Genomic DNA, 15,491 nt, shown 5'->3' with positions numbered 1-15,491 from the left:
AGCATTGAAAGCAGTTTCCTTTTGCCTAGCTTGGTGCTGAGGAGGTTGTGTGGGTAGAGAAACTGTGTGTGACCGTAACTGTTCACCATCACCATAAAGTTCCGAAAGAACGCCCACCAAAAACTACAAGAGAAATCGAGTGAAAAATACAGGACGGGCAAACTTTTTGGTCAGGTGCGAAAAACTACACCAAGTGGTCGCACCGCCAACCAAAACTGCGGAGATATCAAGTAAAGAAGCCGGACAGGTTGTGTCTGTTTTGTTAAAAACTGAGACATCGGAGGTGTTTGCGGCTGCGGGATGTTTTCGCGGAGGGAGATTCCCGGGCTTTCGAATACGTCGAAGCTAGCGCGATTTCAGGGGGTGGGCAATATTCAGGGTTTTTTGGTAAATGGATATTTCACTCCTAAAGGGGGGTGAGGCGTTCTCTCGGAGCTTTACGGTAGTGATTTTCAAGCCTGTTGAAACTTGTGAACTAATATAGGCGAAATACTGATTTCAGCGGCGGCGTTATTTTTTGACAACGTGCCAGTGCCAGCTGAAAATATCTTGGGTGAAGTTGGGGACGGCTTCAAGGTGAGTGTAGCAAGCAGTCTGCTGTCCAAGCCCTGTCAGAAAGGGGGATGCATAGTTCCAGCACTAGCTGATGGGGCACCAACTCGTAGTGTGGTGAAAGCACCTTGGAAGAAATCTTTCTCAAGTTCAAACAGTACTGGAAAGAAAAATGGTAGATATTGTGCCAAGGGCAAAGAATCGGGCACTGTGAGTGAGTGAACAAGCTCGTGTAGAATCATTGGAGCTGAAATTGAAGATGGAGGGGGTGGGGGGGAGCAGATTTGATGCCCGACATTGGAGCAAATCTGCAATCTAAATCTGCATGCATTGTGGAAAAGTCAAACTGCTAAGGTTCTGGGCAAATCACAAATCTAGCCGCACAGTAGACGCTATTTGCAGTGCACAGGAAGTTTTTATTGGTGTACCCTCATGCACGTCATTTCATTTCACTTGAACCAAGCGTTAAAAAGAGAAATGTTGAAATCTCCAGCAACATGCTATACTTGATGATTCTGCATTGCTGGTTAAATCATCTCACCCCAACTTTTGCAGTAATGTAACTAGCAAGAGAGAGAGAGATATTTCAGCGGTGGCGTTATTTTTTGACAACGTGCCAGTGCCAGCTGAAAATATCTTGGGTGAAGTTGGGGACGGCTTCAAGGTGCATAGTTCCAGCACTAGCTGGTGTGTGTGTGTGTGTGTGTGTGTGGGTGTGGGTGTGTGTGGGTGTGTGTGTGTGTGGGTGTGTGTGTGCGTGCGTGTGTGCGTGCGTGCGTGAGAGAGAGAGAGAGAGAGAGAGAGATAGAGAGAGAGAGAGAGAGAGAGAGAGATTTTACTTCATGCAAGCGCTGGTGAGGAGCCTCCTAGAGGTGGGAGCTTGTCAGCTGGCCCACCCACCACTGCTTATAGATTGGGGGTTATGGAGGGGGTGTGACAACACCATGTGTGGTAGGAGTGCAGGGCAGTGGACAGAACTTGCAGGTGGAAGGGCAGCAAGTGGGGTACAAGACCTGAAAGAGGGTGCCACGAGGGTAGGGATTAGTGTGGAGCTGGCAGGAGGTTGTCTCCTCAGAGGCCTGAGTAAACACATACTTTCTAATGAGTGTACCTAGACAGGATCCTCCATTACACCTGCTGCATTCACGCATCAATCACTGCTTCACTTCCATCTTGCTCGAAACATTGTCGAAACACTGCTGTTGGTCGTGCCACGCACGTTTGGCTGCACTCTCATGGGAACCGTTCTGCGATATAGCCATGTCCCCCCCTTTCAGTTCATGGGAACCTACTGCTCCCCTTGCCCTTTCCACTGCCACTGTGCTTAATACGTCTGGAAGCATGGCACTTGGTAGAACTGCATCATCAGGCCTTGTGGGGGCTGCGCCCCTGTGCAGGTGGCTGTGAATGTGCTGAACAACGGCAGGTTTGGAATGGGAGCTGCCCTGGCCGGTGGCCTGAGAGAGCTGATAGGTGAGCCCCACTGGCTTCTCTCACTCTGCGCGCATTGATGGCCACCCATCTGGGGGTGGACGGCTCTCGGTGCCACCCTAGATGGGGAGGGCTGGTAAACTCGGGAACGAACACTGTTTGGGCACCCCCAGTTCCTGTGCAGAATCTTCCTTGTATGGCTGTCCTGAAGGGAAATTTCAGTGCATGTGTGTTTGCACTTGTTCTGACTGGCTGGCACAAAGGATGCGGACTCACCCACGCTCAGCTTGGTTAAGAGTTGTCACTTTTGCTGCCCTGTTGTGTACCTTAATCATGGAGCTACTTCAGAATTCTGCATTAGTTAGCTCTAAATGAGCTTGTGTCCTTAAAGGAGCCATGAAGACAAAATGCAAGTTTGTTTCATTCAAAAGATTGCCTCGTTAGAATCATGCTGACACCACTTTTAACGTAAACTTAGCTCAAATAAGGTGTATAATTAGGAAAAGAGGGAATGACAATGCGACCCACTAGCTCATTTCCCGCAACAGAACCTATGATGTCATACCAGCCAGCTCTCCGATTGGCGGAGGCTGGAAAAAGAAAACACAAATTAGGCACAACTTATAAGCTTGCTCAACAAGCTATTTGCGCTTAAATTTAGGGCATATTCTTTTTATATTAGTAAGAATGGTGGGAAAAACAGTGGAAGTTACGAAAGCACACGTAAACATAGAAGTACCGATGCGTACTGCTGTTGGTACTGCGAGCACTATGCTTCGTTTAGGTGCACGGTACTGCGGGGCTTTGGGGTTGTATCAGACGACACTGGCCAATTCTTGTGACTAGTGGGTAGGCATTGCAAATGCGAAGTGTCGGAATCGGTTGATTTTATTTTCATGCTAAAGCACGAGGTTTCTATATGTGTGCTCACAAGCACTTTTTCATGCAAGCAAAAGCAGCCTATAGCTCTTCGTGCCACAGCTGAAGAGGCCAGCCAGCTTGGTGGTGCATGCACGTGCTGTTGCTTTTAGTAATTTCTATTCAGTATTTATTTATTGATACTGTGGCCTTTTGCAGCACCTTGTCAGGGTTAAGTAAGCATGTCATAAAAGGTTCAGTGGCCATTTATGATTTGTGTGTGTGGAAATTTGTGTATGTGGAAATTCGTGTACCTGCAAGGTCCTTCCATATCTGCTTAAATCATGTGCTCCGTTGGAGCTAGCACCGTCTATGTTCCTTGCCTTGTTGTATTTCCTGCCTATAACTGAGTGTAATAGCCTTGGAGTGTCAGATGTGCCCAGGCCTAAGTAGCACTTAGTTTTGTGTAACTGATTCTGTGTGCATCTGCGGTGGTATGACGTCTTGCTAACTTGCAGGCTACGCATCACAGTACGCTGTGGACCGTGTGCAGTTTGAAAAGCCACTGGCCCACTTTCATATGATCAAGGTATGTGCTCCCTCTGAATAAATAAGTAAATATGTGAAACAGTGGCACTACACACGCACGCACGCATGCACACACACAGAGAAAGAGAGAGAGAGAGAGAGAGGGTTACATCGATAAATGGAACATTTTTAAATGTTTTCCTGCCAACTGCTGCTATGTTCGTGCTCAAACTTCACGCGAAGGTCGCGTTTTGTGGTCTATTTTGTTTGGCATTGTGAACAATGATGGTAATTACTGGCTTAGTATGGAAATAAATAAAAATGATCTTCGCTTATGGAAAAATGGTGGCCAATTTGGCGTGCGAGCTGTTCTTGGAACAATGGCGCCACCTGGGGCATGCAAAACGAAATGCGTGATGGCGATTCATGGAAGGAAGGAGCCAAATGAGGTAGCATTGTAGCAGGCGATCAGAAAACCTCTTTTGTCGATAGTTATGATGGCCGGAACTAGTTACATAAGAGCTTATACGAATCACAGCTAGGTTTTCCCGCGGTTCATCGTTGTCGATATCGTCATCTGGTTCCAGATCGTCTGTCTGGTGTGCCAGGTTACCCCGGTTTCTGAAATAAGGCTCAGACGATTCTTTGTTCACGTTTGTTGCTCTGTTCTCGTTTCACTTTTATCATTCTCTGCGTGCATGTCTGTTCTTCTGACATGGCGTCATCAGACCATTCACTGCTGACGGAAAGGCAGCCTTTTTGGTCTGCAGTGAATGATCGCATTACACCATGTCGCAAGCACAGATACTCATGCACAGAATAAAATATGTACTATATACGTATAATGTGTATGTATACAGTGGCCGACGGTTTTTTCGGACTCCAAAAATTCGGTCTTTCTGGATATTGCGGACTTTCCCGAGGAACCACCAGTTGTCCCGTAAGAGTAATATATATGAAGAATGGATATTTCAGGCAAAGTAAAGTCAAAAGTTAAATTTTCCAGACAAAAATTTCCTCCACAGAGCCACGGTGCGACTCCAGGACAACGCCATTTTGAATCCTAAGCCACTTGGCTAGCCTCGGATTGGATGGGGATTGACTTGACTGCTGCCGGGGTAACAAAATTGTGTGCGTGTGTGCGCACACATGCGTGCGCATGTGTGTGTGTTTTGTGCGTCTGCTCTATCCTGTAAATTGCGAGCTTTGGGCTGTTGGTGTGGTTTCTTGGTGCCCTAGTATTTGAAATATTTGAATACTATGCACTTTACTGTAAAAGTGCATTGTGAATTAAATGGAATAACAAATAGTCAAAAAATTCTTTAGGCTCAGGATGCTTATCAAGGCCAATGTCGGGCTACATTCATAGCACCTGATGCTAATTTTTACATTAATCATGCAGTGTGTGCTTGCCTGCGGGATGTTCGAAAAAAAAAATTGTTATGAATTGCAACACCTTGAAGAGGACATAAGCAGCAAAAGGGCATTAGCATATGCCTTAGCTCCTCTTCTAGTTGAAAACACATCTGCCAGCATCAGGAAACTGTTGAACGAAGGGTGTCAAAAAAAAGGCAGTTCCATTGTACAGTGGTTGGTGAATAAAAAATATCGCTGCCAGTTCAGGTGCTGTGAATGTAGCACGACATTGGCTTTGATAAGTCATGCTGCTTCGCACATTTATTGCCTAGATGTTTCAAGACTATAGGTACGTCCTCACTTGCGGCACCGTGCGCGCAAAAACGGGTGCCGTAAAACACCCTTTTCAGGCAAGATTCCTCTGCCGTGCAAGGATGGCTCTGCGACCCATTTTAGCTGCAAGGTGCTTTGCGTCAAACTCAACGAGCCAATCAGTGCCCGGTTCATGTGTGCTGCGAGGTCAGTGCTCCGCCTGGGAAGCTCGCCGGCGCGGAGCGCGCATACCCGTTCGTCCCCTGCTCTCCCTTCGGAGAGGGCTTAGGACCGGCTCTCTCGGCCGCCGCCGCCGCCGCTTTTGCACGCACGCGCTTCCAGTAGGGCGGCCTTCAAAAAACGGCGCCGTTTTTACGCGCGCGGCGCTGCGCGCGCGTGGTGCCGCAAGTGAGGATGTACCTTTATGGCTAGGGTGGTTGCATGGAATTTATTTCAGTATGGAATTCTACAAGCTCCCCAGCTTGGCTTACAGTGAGATCACAATTTTCCACAATTCATGCTAACCTTGTTTACAGATGATCTCTTAAATCATAGTTTGGCTTTAGGCACAGGCAGCTCAAATCTCCAGTGCAGCTGTCCCAGCTTTAACAATGTCAGCTAAGCTGGTTTGGGCTTGTGCATTCTCTGGTAGGTTCCATCGTACAGCTTACATGTCTTGCTGCAAAATTGCTACCAGCTCCTTTGGGAGGCTGCCAAGCTCCCACCATGTGCCATCTCGAGAGGCAGGACGTAAAAAATAAATATTCCCAGTGTGTGCTGGTTAGTGATTTAAGGTGTGCGCTGTGCTCCTTTCAGGACAAGTTGTACAGGATGACCAGCCTGGTGTATGCCATAGAAAGCATGACGTACATGGCGTCTGCCATCATTGATGTCGTCGAGGACGCCGACTTTGCCCTGGAGTGTGCAATTGTCAAGGTCTGTAGTACTCCCTGCCTTGTCTCAAGGGCCTTGCAATCCCCGTGCATTGCCATTGCAGAAGGTAGCCTTCCAATGGCACCTGCAGTGATGATGATTGCGTCACGTGGCGTCGCGAGACGGGCACGTTTTCCCTGCAACGAGGTGCGCCAGCGTGTAGTTGTATTCACTGCTCCAGTGCAGCGACTGCGAGATTAAAGCTCATTGCCGTCATCTTTCATTCTGCTGCATCTGTATTCTACTGTGCTTTGCACTCCCAGCTGGTTTCTTTTGTGTTGACATTGCTCTTCTTTGGCACCAGCCACCTTCATGAGTGCTCACACTGACACAGAGTGTGCTTTGAGAATGCTAATTGGCAGCCACCATGGCTATGTGCTAGTTGTGCAACTGGGCACTGACCTTCAATTAGACGTCTTTTTTTACGTCTTTTTTTATTAAACTGCAACCTGCAATTCAGTACCATGCTGTCCTGTAATGAATAATGATGAAAAGTCACCAGAATGAGTGCGCCTTTCGTTTGGATGGGAATCTAACGTGAAACCGGGGTTGGTGGTGGTGGTCGGAGGAGGGGAGCATGCAGTGTATAAGCGTATTCTTGGCGCTTTGACGTTTTTGCCAACGGAGATAACCCTTGGGGTGTAGAGGTATACACTTTTGCTGTAAAAGTCTCTTGTCTTTGAAGCATGAAGCTCTCTAGCGCGAGGCGTAAACAAGTGTCCCGGTGTTTTTTTAGTATGCGTTACGTTGTAGCGCAAGGCGCAAGTGTGCTTCCCGGTGTTGTAGTACCATGACTACGTGAGACGAACAACGGTTACGACGACGACGACGACAGGAGATGCCAACAGCCCCAGCCCCTAAGGGGCTTCGACCCTAAAAGTTGCATGCCAGCAGCCCTGTTGTGTCTTCCTCCTCGCGCAGATTTTCAGCTCGGAGTCGGCCCAGTACGTGGTCCACGAGTGCATACAGATCCATGGCGGCCTGGGGTTCATGACATCGCTTCCTCTGGAGCAGTACTACCGGGACCTGAGGATACTGTCCATCTTTGAGGTGAGCCATCTGTTGCCACGGGGCCTCTTCAACTTGGGCTGGGCTGCTGACTTGGTTGGGGCAAAGAGCAAGGGCCACTCGAGACAGCTTCACCCGGGACGGGAGCAGTGTCACAAGCAAACTGCCCACGTAGAGAGAGGGAGAGTGCTAAAAGCCGGAGCATACTTGGATGCGACTCTGGTGTCTACAGCAAGCAGTGGAGTGTAAAAACCTGCATGTGTGCTGTTTTTTTTCTTTCTGTCTCATAACGCAGGGCACAAACGAGATCCTACGGCTGCTCATCTCTCTCATGGGGCTCCAGTACACGGGGAAGCAGCTGGCAGATGTCGTGGCGTGAGTGCTCTTTACTTCCGTCTGTCTCTGGGCGAGTGCCTGTGGGCATCCTCGAGGGCTTAAAGGGGTACTGACACAAAATTTTGAAGGCGAGATAACTTTGGAAATAAATTGGTGTGGACACATATACATCATCTGCAAATTATCAGCGGCGAATACATCCTAGAACATATTTAAAATCAATTTTAAAGTGTGAGAAACGCAACCGAGCAGCCAGCAGAGGACCACGCGCAATCGATATCCCGTGGGTATTTTGTAAATAAACAACATCCACACACGTCACGAGTTTGTGTTTGCCGCTCCAATCGGAGGGCCGGAGGGCGGAGCTTCTGCTCTCGAGAACGAACGCCCCGATCATTGGCGGCGGAGGCGCCGTGAATTCATCAGCTCATCGGGCAGCTTGCCGCGACCAAAGTTCTACAGTGATTCCAGGCACTCTGTTTCTATTACTTTTGATTTACATTGGACGCGAAAACGCGCCGGAGACACGAAAAGCCCACTGAGCGAGCCGCACGGTTGCTGTGCAGGCGGCGGCCACGGCCGCGAAGTGGCCCAGGCCGGCACCGGTAGCTCGAGTGATAGCTTGTTACAGCTGCATGAAATGGCACCCAAGTCCCAACCACGGCAGTTTATATAAGAAAGGATTTAATAATGCGATGGCGGGTTGCATTAAAAATTGTCATCTGCACCGCTTATATATCCGCTGCAATGCTAAGCCGAACACATCTGTAGGCGGACCTGTAGGCAGACCGCCCGGCTGCTCCCAGCGCGCGTCGTTCTCTAGCCGCTCGCTGCAGCATTTGCACTCGCAGCGCCTGCGTCACGTCCACGGTCGCTTTTTAATTAAGCGGCTCACGAGATCAGTACATGGGGGCATTGGCAGAAACTGCCGGTGACACGGATTCGACAGGGCTACGGCAGCTTTGCTCTGTGATATCCCTTCGACGGTCACGTGGTCAGCTTTGTTCACACAAAATCCATCGTTTCGCGGCACCCGCTGAAACCGAAACTGCGACTGGCTGACAACGGTTGCACGCTGAAGCAAATGAGGTTTCTACAGGTGACAGGTAGGTCACTAGCTACTTATTGAACAAAAAAAAAACGATGCAAAATTTTTGTGTCAGTGCCCCTTTAAAGGCCAACTGCACTCAAACTCGAAAACACTATTTCCATCTAGTCTGCCTAAAAAAAAAGCAAGATGCAAAATACAACAGCTGAAATATGCGCGTGGACGCCTCAAGCGTCCAGCAAAAATCAGCGATTTTGAAACTGAAATCGAGGAGAGCCTGGCCATTAAAGTGACGTTGCAGCCGGCTAGTGAGCAGCCGGACAGTCAGCAGTTCGGGAGCAAGCCTGTGGGCAAGCTCTAAGTGCGCTTGCGGTAACAAATTGGTGAAGCGTTCGCAGCAGAGCTCGACCGGCTCTCCAGCTGCGTGGCTGGCCAGAGTGTCACAGGCGCGTTATGGCTGTTTACGCGATCGGCCGGCAGGTGCAGCATGGTCTGCGGTGGAGCTTTTTTAAACGCTTCTGACTGATTAACGAGGCGTTTCACAGGGCGACCACTTGTGTCCCAGCTGATTTAGTGGTACTTGCTACACATTAAAAATAAATTTGGTCGAGGTGAAATTTGAGTGCAGTTGGCCTTTAAGAGAGCGAGCCTTCCTTTGCTCCCTCGAGCCACCCCCTGCAGCGGACGCGTGCCTTGCAGGAAGCTGCGGAACCCCCTGGTGCACCCCATGCTGGCGCTGCAGAAGCTGTGGGAGCGGCGGCGCGACGGTGCAGACCAGCCAATCCTCGACCTCAACCTCTACGGTGCCCTGCACCCGTCCCTTAAGGTCAGCCCATGTCTGCGGTGCACCGTTCCTGTTGGGCCTGTGGCTCAGAATTTACCAAGCATATGTTACACTTATCTGGGTGCTTGGAACGAGACAACTCTGGCCGGTGGTTCCGTCAATCTTCTGCTAATATTTTGTAGTTGACTTTTGTACGTACTGCACTTGATGGCATTGAATACAGTGTAGACCGCTTATAACGTATGTCGCGGGAGCCGCGAAAATCCGCACTATAAGCGGTACCGCACTATAACCAAAACGTGCGCGAATTCAACCAAATCGCCACGTACATCTCAAGTCATCCTAAATTTTTTATCACCCAAACGCACAGCGCCTAAAAACGAAAGAAGGGTCTTTATTTCGTATTATTTTTAACATCAGCCGCTGCTGCCGGGTCTCACACATTGCAAAAGCGCGGTCTTACAAACGGCGAGTGCGGCTTTAACTTCCGTTGTGTTTGTGTTTTGAAAGACCATGGCTGCGTTTTTTGCGTCTATGAAGATGCCGCAGGACATGATAAGAAAGGCCAGCGGGATTTTTTTTTACCCCACCTTGCGTTCATGATGCCGAAGGCGACTGCTTATCAGCGCAACGTACTGGTGGTGGAAATCTTCGCTCGGCTCGCTTGTTTGGGGAGAGCGGAGGCTTATCTGCACAACGTTCCAAAGCGTGAACCGCATGGAGCGATTTCTCGCGAAAACGTGCAGCGCAGGCCGCAGGCGCGGCGACGCCGGCGCGGATACAACTGACGTAATGTGTGCGGCGCGGTAAGAGGCGGCAACATGCCGTCGGCACTGGCCGTGATGCGGTGCAGGCAGCTCCAGCGACCACATCCAACCACTCGCTGAAATGCCGCACGAGGCGCAAGCGAAGATGCTCATGCAAGAAAAGAGCTGATAATGTGACCGCAAAGTGGAATGTAAACTGCCATCCATGCTGCTTGTGAAAGCGCCCACCAAAAAATACCGCGGCGGTAAGCCTAAACTAAAGTCCCTTCATCTGATCGAAGGACTTTAGCCTAAACACCTCTGGCGCGGCTAGCCGGCTCGGAGCGCTTCGAATCTCCCGCCATTAGGTGCGCGTCTTTCCATTGGTGCAAGTCGTCAGGCTCCTCCCACTGCCACGCGAAGAAGCCACCGCGAGCGCGGAATCGTAGACGCGAGCATGAAAAAAACGCACGCGCAACGCCGACGTGCACAATTCGTGTGCGAAAACGGGCCATGTGGTTCACGATTAATAGAAACAACTTGCCACGCGCGGACGGGGAGCCGGTCGCTATCTTCCGAGGTGCATCAAGCAAGGGCAGCTGTGGTTATCACGTACGCGCGAACTAAAGGGTGCCTATTTTTTGCTTCTGTGTCGAAGTTAGAGGAGAGCAAGGGGTGCGCGCTGCGTCAGATGGCCGATTTCATCATTTCTTTTTTTCTTTTGCTACCCTAAAACGATGCCCCAGCTGCGCCGGTCGATGAGCAGACCCGCCGAAAAACCGCACTATAAACGGTATTGTGCTTCGGCCAACCGCATCTTAAGCGGTATGCTTATGCATTGAGTTCTATGGGAGGCAAACTGGTGGTCACGAAAACCCGCGTTATATCCGGTCCCGCACTATAAGCGGTTACGTTATAAATGGTCTACACTGTACTTGGTTTGTTCACAAAGTAACTGCCATTAGCCTAAGCCATCACAGAGGGTGAGGGACTAGAAACTGCTCACGCTGCTTGGACGAAATGTGAGCGGCATTTTGGGGAAGCTGTGGGGCCGATTCGGTTCGATTCCCGGCTGCGGCGGCCGCTTTTCTAATGGAGACAAAAAGCAAGAACGCCCGTGTGTATGAGATTACGGCACACGTCAAAGATCCGCTGGTGGTCAAAATTAATCTGGAGCCCTCCACTACGGTGCGCCTCATCGCCTGCGTTGCATCGGCGCGTTAAACCTTACAATCAATCAATTGACCTGCTCATGAAGACGGCAAGGCAGATTTCTGTACACCAGTTCCAGTAACGTGGTAATTCTACACAATGCAACCCCTTTAATGTCCACTGAAGGAGGGTTAAAGAGTTTCCTTCAAGTCAGAGTTGCACAGGGTCAGATTAAGCGTGCAGTACCAAGACAGAGCAGAGCGGACAATTTCAAGAACACAGCATTGTCGAGATTTCACTCTGTGCAGTCGTGTGCATAAGCAAATGTTTAGTGTTTTCCTCTGTGGCCACTACGCCTTTCTCGCTGTGAGTAGCTTTGATGCCCATCTGCACAGAAGAGGAAGCTAATGGCAGTCTCTTATTTGCAGGGGGGAGCGGACAGCTTGGAGTACTGCGTCAAGCGTGTCAAGTACACAGTAGAACTGGTGCTGCAACATTACGGAAAGGTAAGAGGCTCGTTCACCACCACCCTGTGTTCTGGAGTGTGGCTGCCGTCCCAAACTCTGCGTGACCCAACTAGTGTTTCGTTTCTTGGGGTGCCAGAGGCGATGTTGCACATTTTGAAGACACTTGGGCTTTCCTGTTTCTTGCTCCGGTTGTTTATACATGGCAGGGCTATATTTGTACGTAGACTTCAAGCTTGGGGCAGTTTTCGCTTTCCCGCTTCCTCTTGCTGGAGGTGGCGGGTTTTTAACAGCTGCTGAGCCATTATCAACAATTTGATGGGGTTTACCATGTAGTACCAATATTTAGAGTAATGCCACACACATTTGTCATCTTGTTATGCCACACTTGTTCTTCATATTGGAGGAAGAGGAAGAATATCATTGCATAAACGGGCTGATTGGGAGTGGAACGACAGGAGTGAACTTCATAGAGCAAGACCGTGGGGTTGTCAGAGGCGTTTCTACTGTGGTTGGAATAGCTAAGTCCAGGTACCCCTGGGACCTGGCCAATGTCTGTCAGAGCCTCCTTCCGCTGTTCAAGGGTGGGGAAGCATCATATTAACAGGCCCGGCATCTGCTTTAATCTAGTGTTGCCACTTTGTCCAGACATGGCATTGCGCTGGTATCATCACTGGACACCGCATATTTGGTGCACTTTCCGGACGCATCACGCATCGCAGGCCCCTTCTCACCCCATTGAGATTCCGCCACCACCTGTGGGTGACAATCACTGTGGGCTGAGCTGTGGGTGGATGGCCGTGCCCTGTGCAGGAGGTGATAGAGCAGCAGATGGTGCTGTCCCACCTGGCGGACATGGTGATCCACGTGTACGCCATGGCCTGCGTCCTGGCCCGGGCCTCCCGTTCCTACTGCATCGGCCTGCCCAACGCAACACACGAGGCACGTCCCCAGTTCACTGGCTGCCGCGCTGCTATTACGAGTGCGGAACGGGGGGCGAGCGAAACTACCCTGGTGTATTGCTCTAGCTTGGCTTTGTGGACCAACTTCCATCTCCCCTAGTTTGAAGCAAGTAATTTGTTGACGTACGAAGAGATAACCAGCCCACACCGTGTTTCAAAAAGTGTTTACCTATGCAGAGGCTGCATATTTCACTTATATTGTGCAAGTCTTCTGCATTTATGAGCGAACACAACCACTTCACGTTTCCGCTGCGGGGTAGCATTGCCTGCTTTGCAAGATCCCATGCGATGGGACACCCAAGTGTAGAAATAAGCTGGAGTGAATGCAAATGCACTACTCGCTGGAGCAACAGTTGCTTATTAGGGCAGAAAATGCCAAAAACATGAGAACAGTTATGGCCACACTACGTGTGCTTTCCCCTAAGATTTGTGACATTGCAAATTGTGGGTAGGGAAATGTATGCAGGAATTCCTGCTGTGCACATACGTTTCATCATAGGGGCACAAAGTTTAGCTCTCGAGCATTACTAAGTAGTTTATATTACTGCAACTGCCTTGGAGCACAGCCGAAAGGACACGTGACACGCTACTGTAGGCTTGCTTGGTAGGTCTACTTTCTGGGGCACTTTGCTTTCCTGGGATCCGCCACTTCACAGCGTAGAATATGAGTTCTCCCCAGGAAATGGTCCATCGTCGATAGAGCAAAAATGTGTGCAATTCAAAAAGGAGGCACACACAAGCTTGTCGGTTGCTCGCCAAGAACTAACCGGAACAACAGTTTTTTTTTTTAAAGTTGGGAGAAGCCCGACTAGTGACTTTAAATAGGTAACCCTTGGCAGTGTTAATGAAGGAGCTGAAGAAGAATTTATGCATATTGTCCACAATTTTTTAAATGTCCCTTAAAAGGGCCATGCAGACAAAACAAGTTTGGTTCATTCGAAAGATTGCCTCGTTAGAATCGTACTGGCACTACTTTATTGCGTAAACTTTGCTCAAATAAGCTATAGACGGCTTCGATGTTTGTAAACAAACATGAATGCACCGAACGGTTCGCCCCAGAAGACTTCCGGTGCGGCACATCCGGTAATGGTTTCTAATGGTTGCGGCCGTCGCTGCGGTGTTTGCCTGGTGTGTTTGAGCTTGTTGCTGCATTATTTCTGGCGCATTCCTTAAGATGTGTTTACAGCGATGTCTAGCGACTACATGACTACTACTGTGACAACACTATTAACAATGTCGTAATAATGAACACCACTTTTTCACATACGAAGGGGTGTGTACGGTACGCCACTTCACATAAACGGAATCTACGCTTCATCACACGTATTTTAGGCTGCATAAAATGGGCTAGTTGACACACTCAAACGTTTGGCACACAACATCGCGATAAATCGCTTTTTATTGCGCCTGTGTCACAATGAGCAGTTTTGGTAGAGATTGGCGCCGATCGGAATCGGTCGCGATCTAAGGTGTTCAGTGTGACTGAGATAACAAAACGTACTCATTATGTGATGACGTCAGGTGCGGCTGAGTAACTAGAACAACTATGGTTTACTGGCTAGTACACTATTAATGAATCAAACTTTCGAGTTAACCCGCCTACATGTACGCTCACACGGAAAGGTAAATTAACTGGAGTACGACGATTTCCATTGGCGGCAACACGACAAACTACAAGTCAGTTGCTCGCACCGATGAAAACCCACTCGCAGGCGTCGCTCTCATAAGAAGCAAATGTAACGGCGCCACTGTAATTAGCAACAAAACGTGGGCAACGTGACGTATACGCTGTGTGGCGATTCATGCTGAGCGCGTCTGCTTTAGTGTCCCGAGTGTTGATTCGAACAGTACACATCCCTGATAATTAAGCCTCTAACTACAAGAAACACCTTTACAATGTATTTTCGGCGTTAGCATGCAGCTTTGCTATCCAACTAAAGCGTCACCACGGTTACTGTTATGGGTGGAACACGACTGCGTCCGACGTATTCCTTGTAACTGGGGGCCTTAGACTAACGTCTGAGCATCGCCTCTGTGCAATTGAAGCATACATAGGGCCTTACGTCCCTTTGATGAAGTGGGCAGAACAAATCTGCGCGCTATTTGTGGGCGCCCAGTTTTCCCGCTCGATCGCTGCAAGCCAGGCGCTCCTTCTGCCTTCATCTCTCGGGAAACAGATCGTTCTGACTTCCGATAGCAAATTTGTTCCGGAACGCAGACTGCATCCCGGCACAACACAGCAGTGTCCGAGTCGCGAGCGCTTCATCAATATAATTTTATCCGCCGAAAATACCGAAACACAAGCAGCTGCCGCCACCAACGCAGGCTGAAATCACGGTAAAACAATGTAAACAGGAAGCTTTCTAGGGCACGTTTCCGGTGAACGCACAATGTTGCCAGAGAGCGGCGAGCGCTGGCGAAACCGTGTATATAATTAGGAAAAAAAGGAATGGCCATGCAACTCGCTAGCTCATTTCCCACACTAAAACATATGACGTGATATGCGCAGCCATGCGATTGGCTGAGGCTGGCAAGAGCAAATGCAAGTTAGGCAGGGATTATAAGCTTGCAGAATGAGCTGTTTTGGCTTAAATGTATTGCATATTCATTTTATAGCAGTAAGAATGGTGGGGTAAACAATGGAAGTTACGAAAGTACACATAAGCATAGAAGTACCAGTGCATACTGCTGGTACTGCGCGCACTATGCTTGTTATAGCTGCACAGCAGTCTGGCGCTTTGGCGTTGTCTCGCACGACACTGGCCGATTGGCGTAAGCAACATTGTCTTGCGTGACCCTGTTTGTCGAGCATACCCCATGTTTCACAAAACGATTACTACCTACCACAACAAAAACAAACCAGGTGCAAATACGGTCACAAACAAAGCAAAGGTTGACAGCGGTCTAGCGCAGTATGGTGGCTCCATCTAGGAGGACTGACGGTAAACAAGGTTTCACAATCCAGTGCAGAGCCTAACAGCGCACTAACGTTCGCTTTGTTTGAAGACTTGTTCTTGTTAT

The 15,491-nt window shown here is 49.3% G+C and overlaps 1 protein-coding gene across 1 annotated transcript in view; it reads left to right on the top strand.

The window, feature by feature from the left end:
• Positions 1 to 15,491, top strand: part of LOC144152924 (complex I assembly factor ACAD9, mitochondrial-like) — a 43,005-nt gene that overhangs the window by 20,362 nt on the left and 7,152 nt on the right. The window contains exons 8-16 of the mRNA XM_077684496.1: positions 503 to 576; positions 1,950 to 2,025; positions 3,360 to 3,430; positions 5,854 to 5,973; positions 6,892 to 7,020; positions 7,274 to 7,353; positions 9,062 to 9,188; positions 11,473 to 11,550; positions 12,322 to 12,450. Of these exons, the coding sequence (XP_077540622.1) occupies positions 503 to 576; positions 1,950 to 2,025; positions 3,360 to 3,430; positions 5,854 to 5,973; positions 6,892 to 7,020; positions 7,274 to 7,353; positions 9,062 to 9,188; positions 11,473 to 11,550; positions 12,322 to 12,450 (884 nt within the window). The remainder of the gene's footprint in view (positions 1 to 502; positions 577 to 1,949; positions 2,026 to 3,359; positions 3,431 to 5,853; positions 5,974 to 6,891; positions 7,021 to 7,273; positions 7,354 to 9,061; positions 9,189 to 11,472; positions 11,551 to 12,321; positions 12,451 to 15,491) is intronic.

Source organism: Haemaphysalis longicornis, unplaced genomic scaffold (assembly GCF_048455015.1).
Source record: "Haemaphysalis longicornis isolate Haplotype H1 unplaced genomic scaffold, Haemaphysalis longicornis Haplotype H1 scaffold_9, whole genome shotgun sequence".
NCBI classification, from domain to species: Eukaryota; Metazoa; Arthropoda; class Arachnida; order Ixodida; family Ixodidae; genus Haemaphysalis; species Haemaphysalis longicornis.
This window is presented reverse-complemented; position numbering and strand designations above follow the sequence as displayed.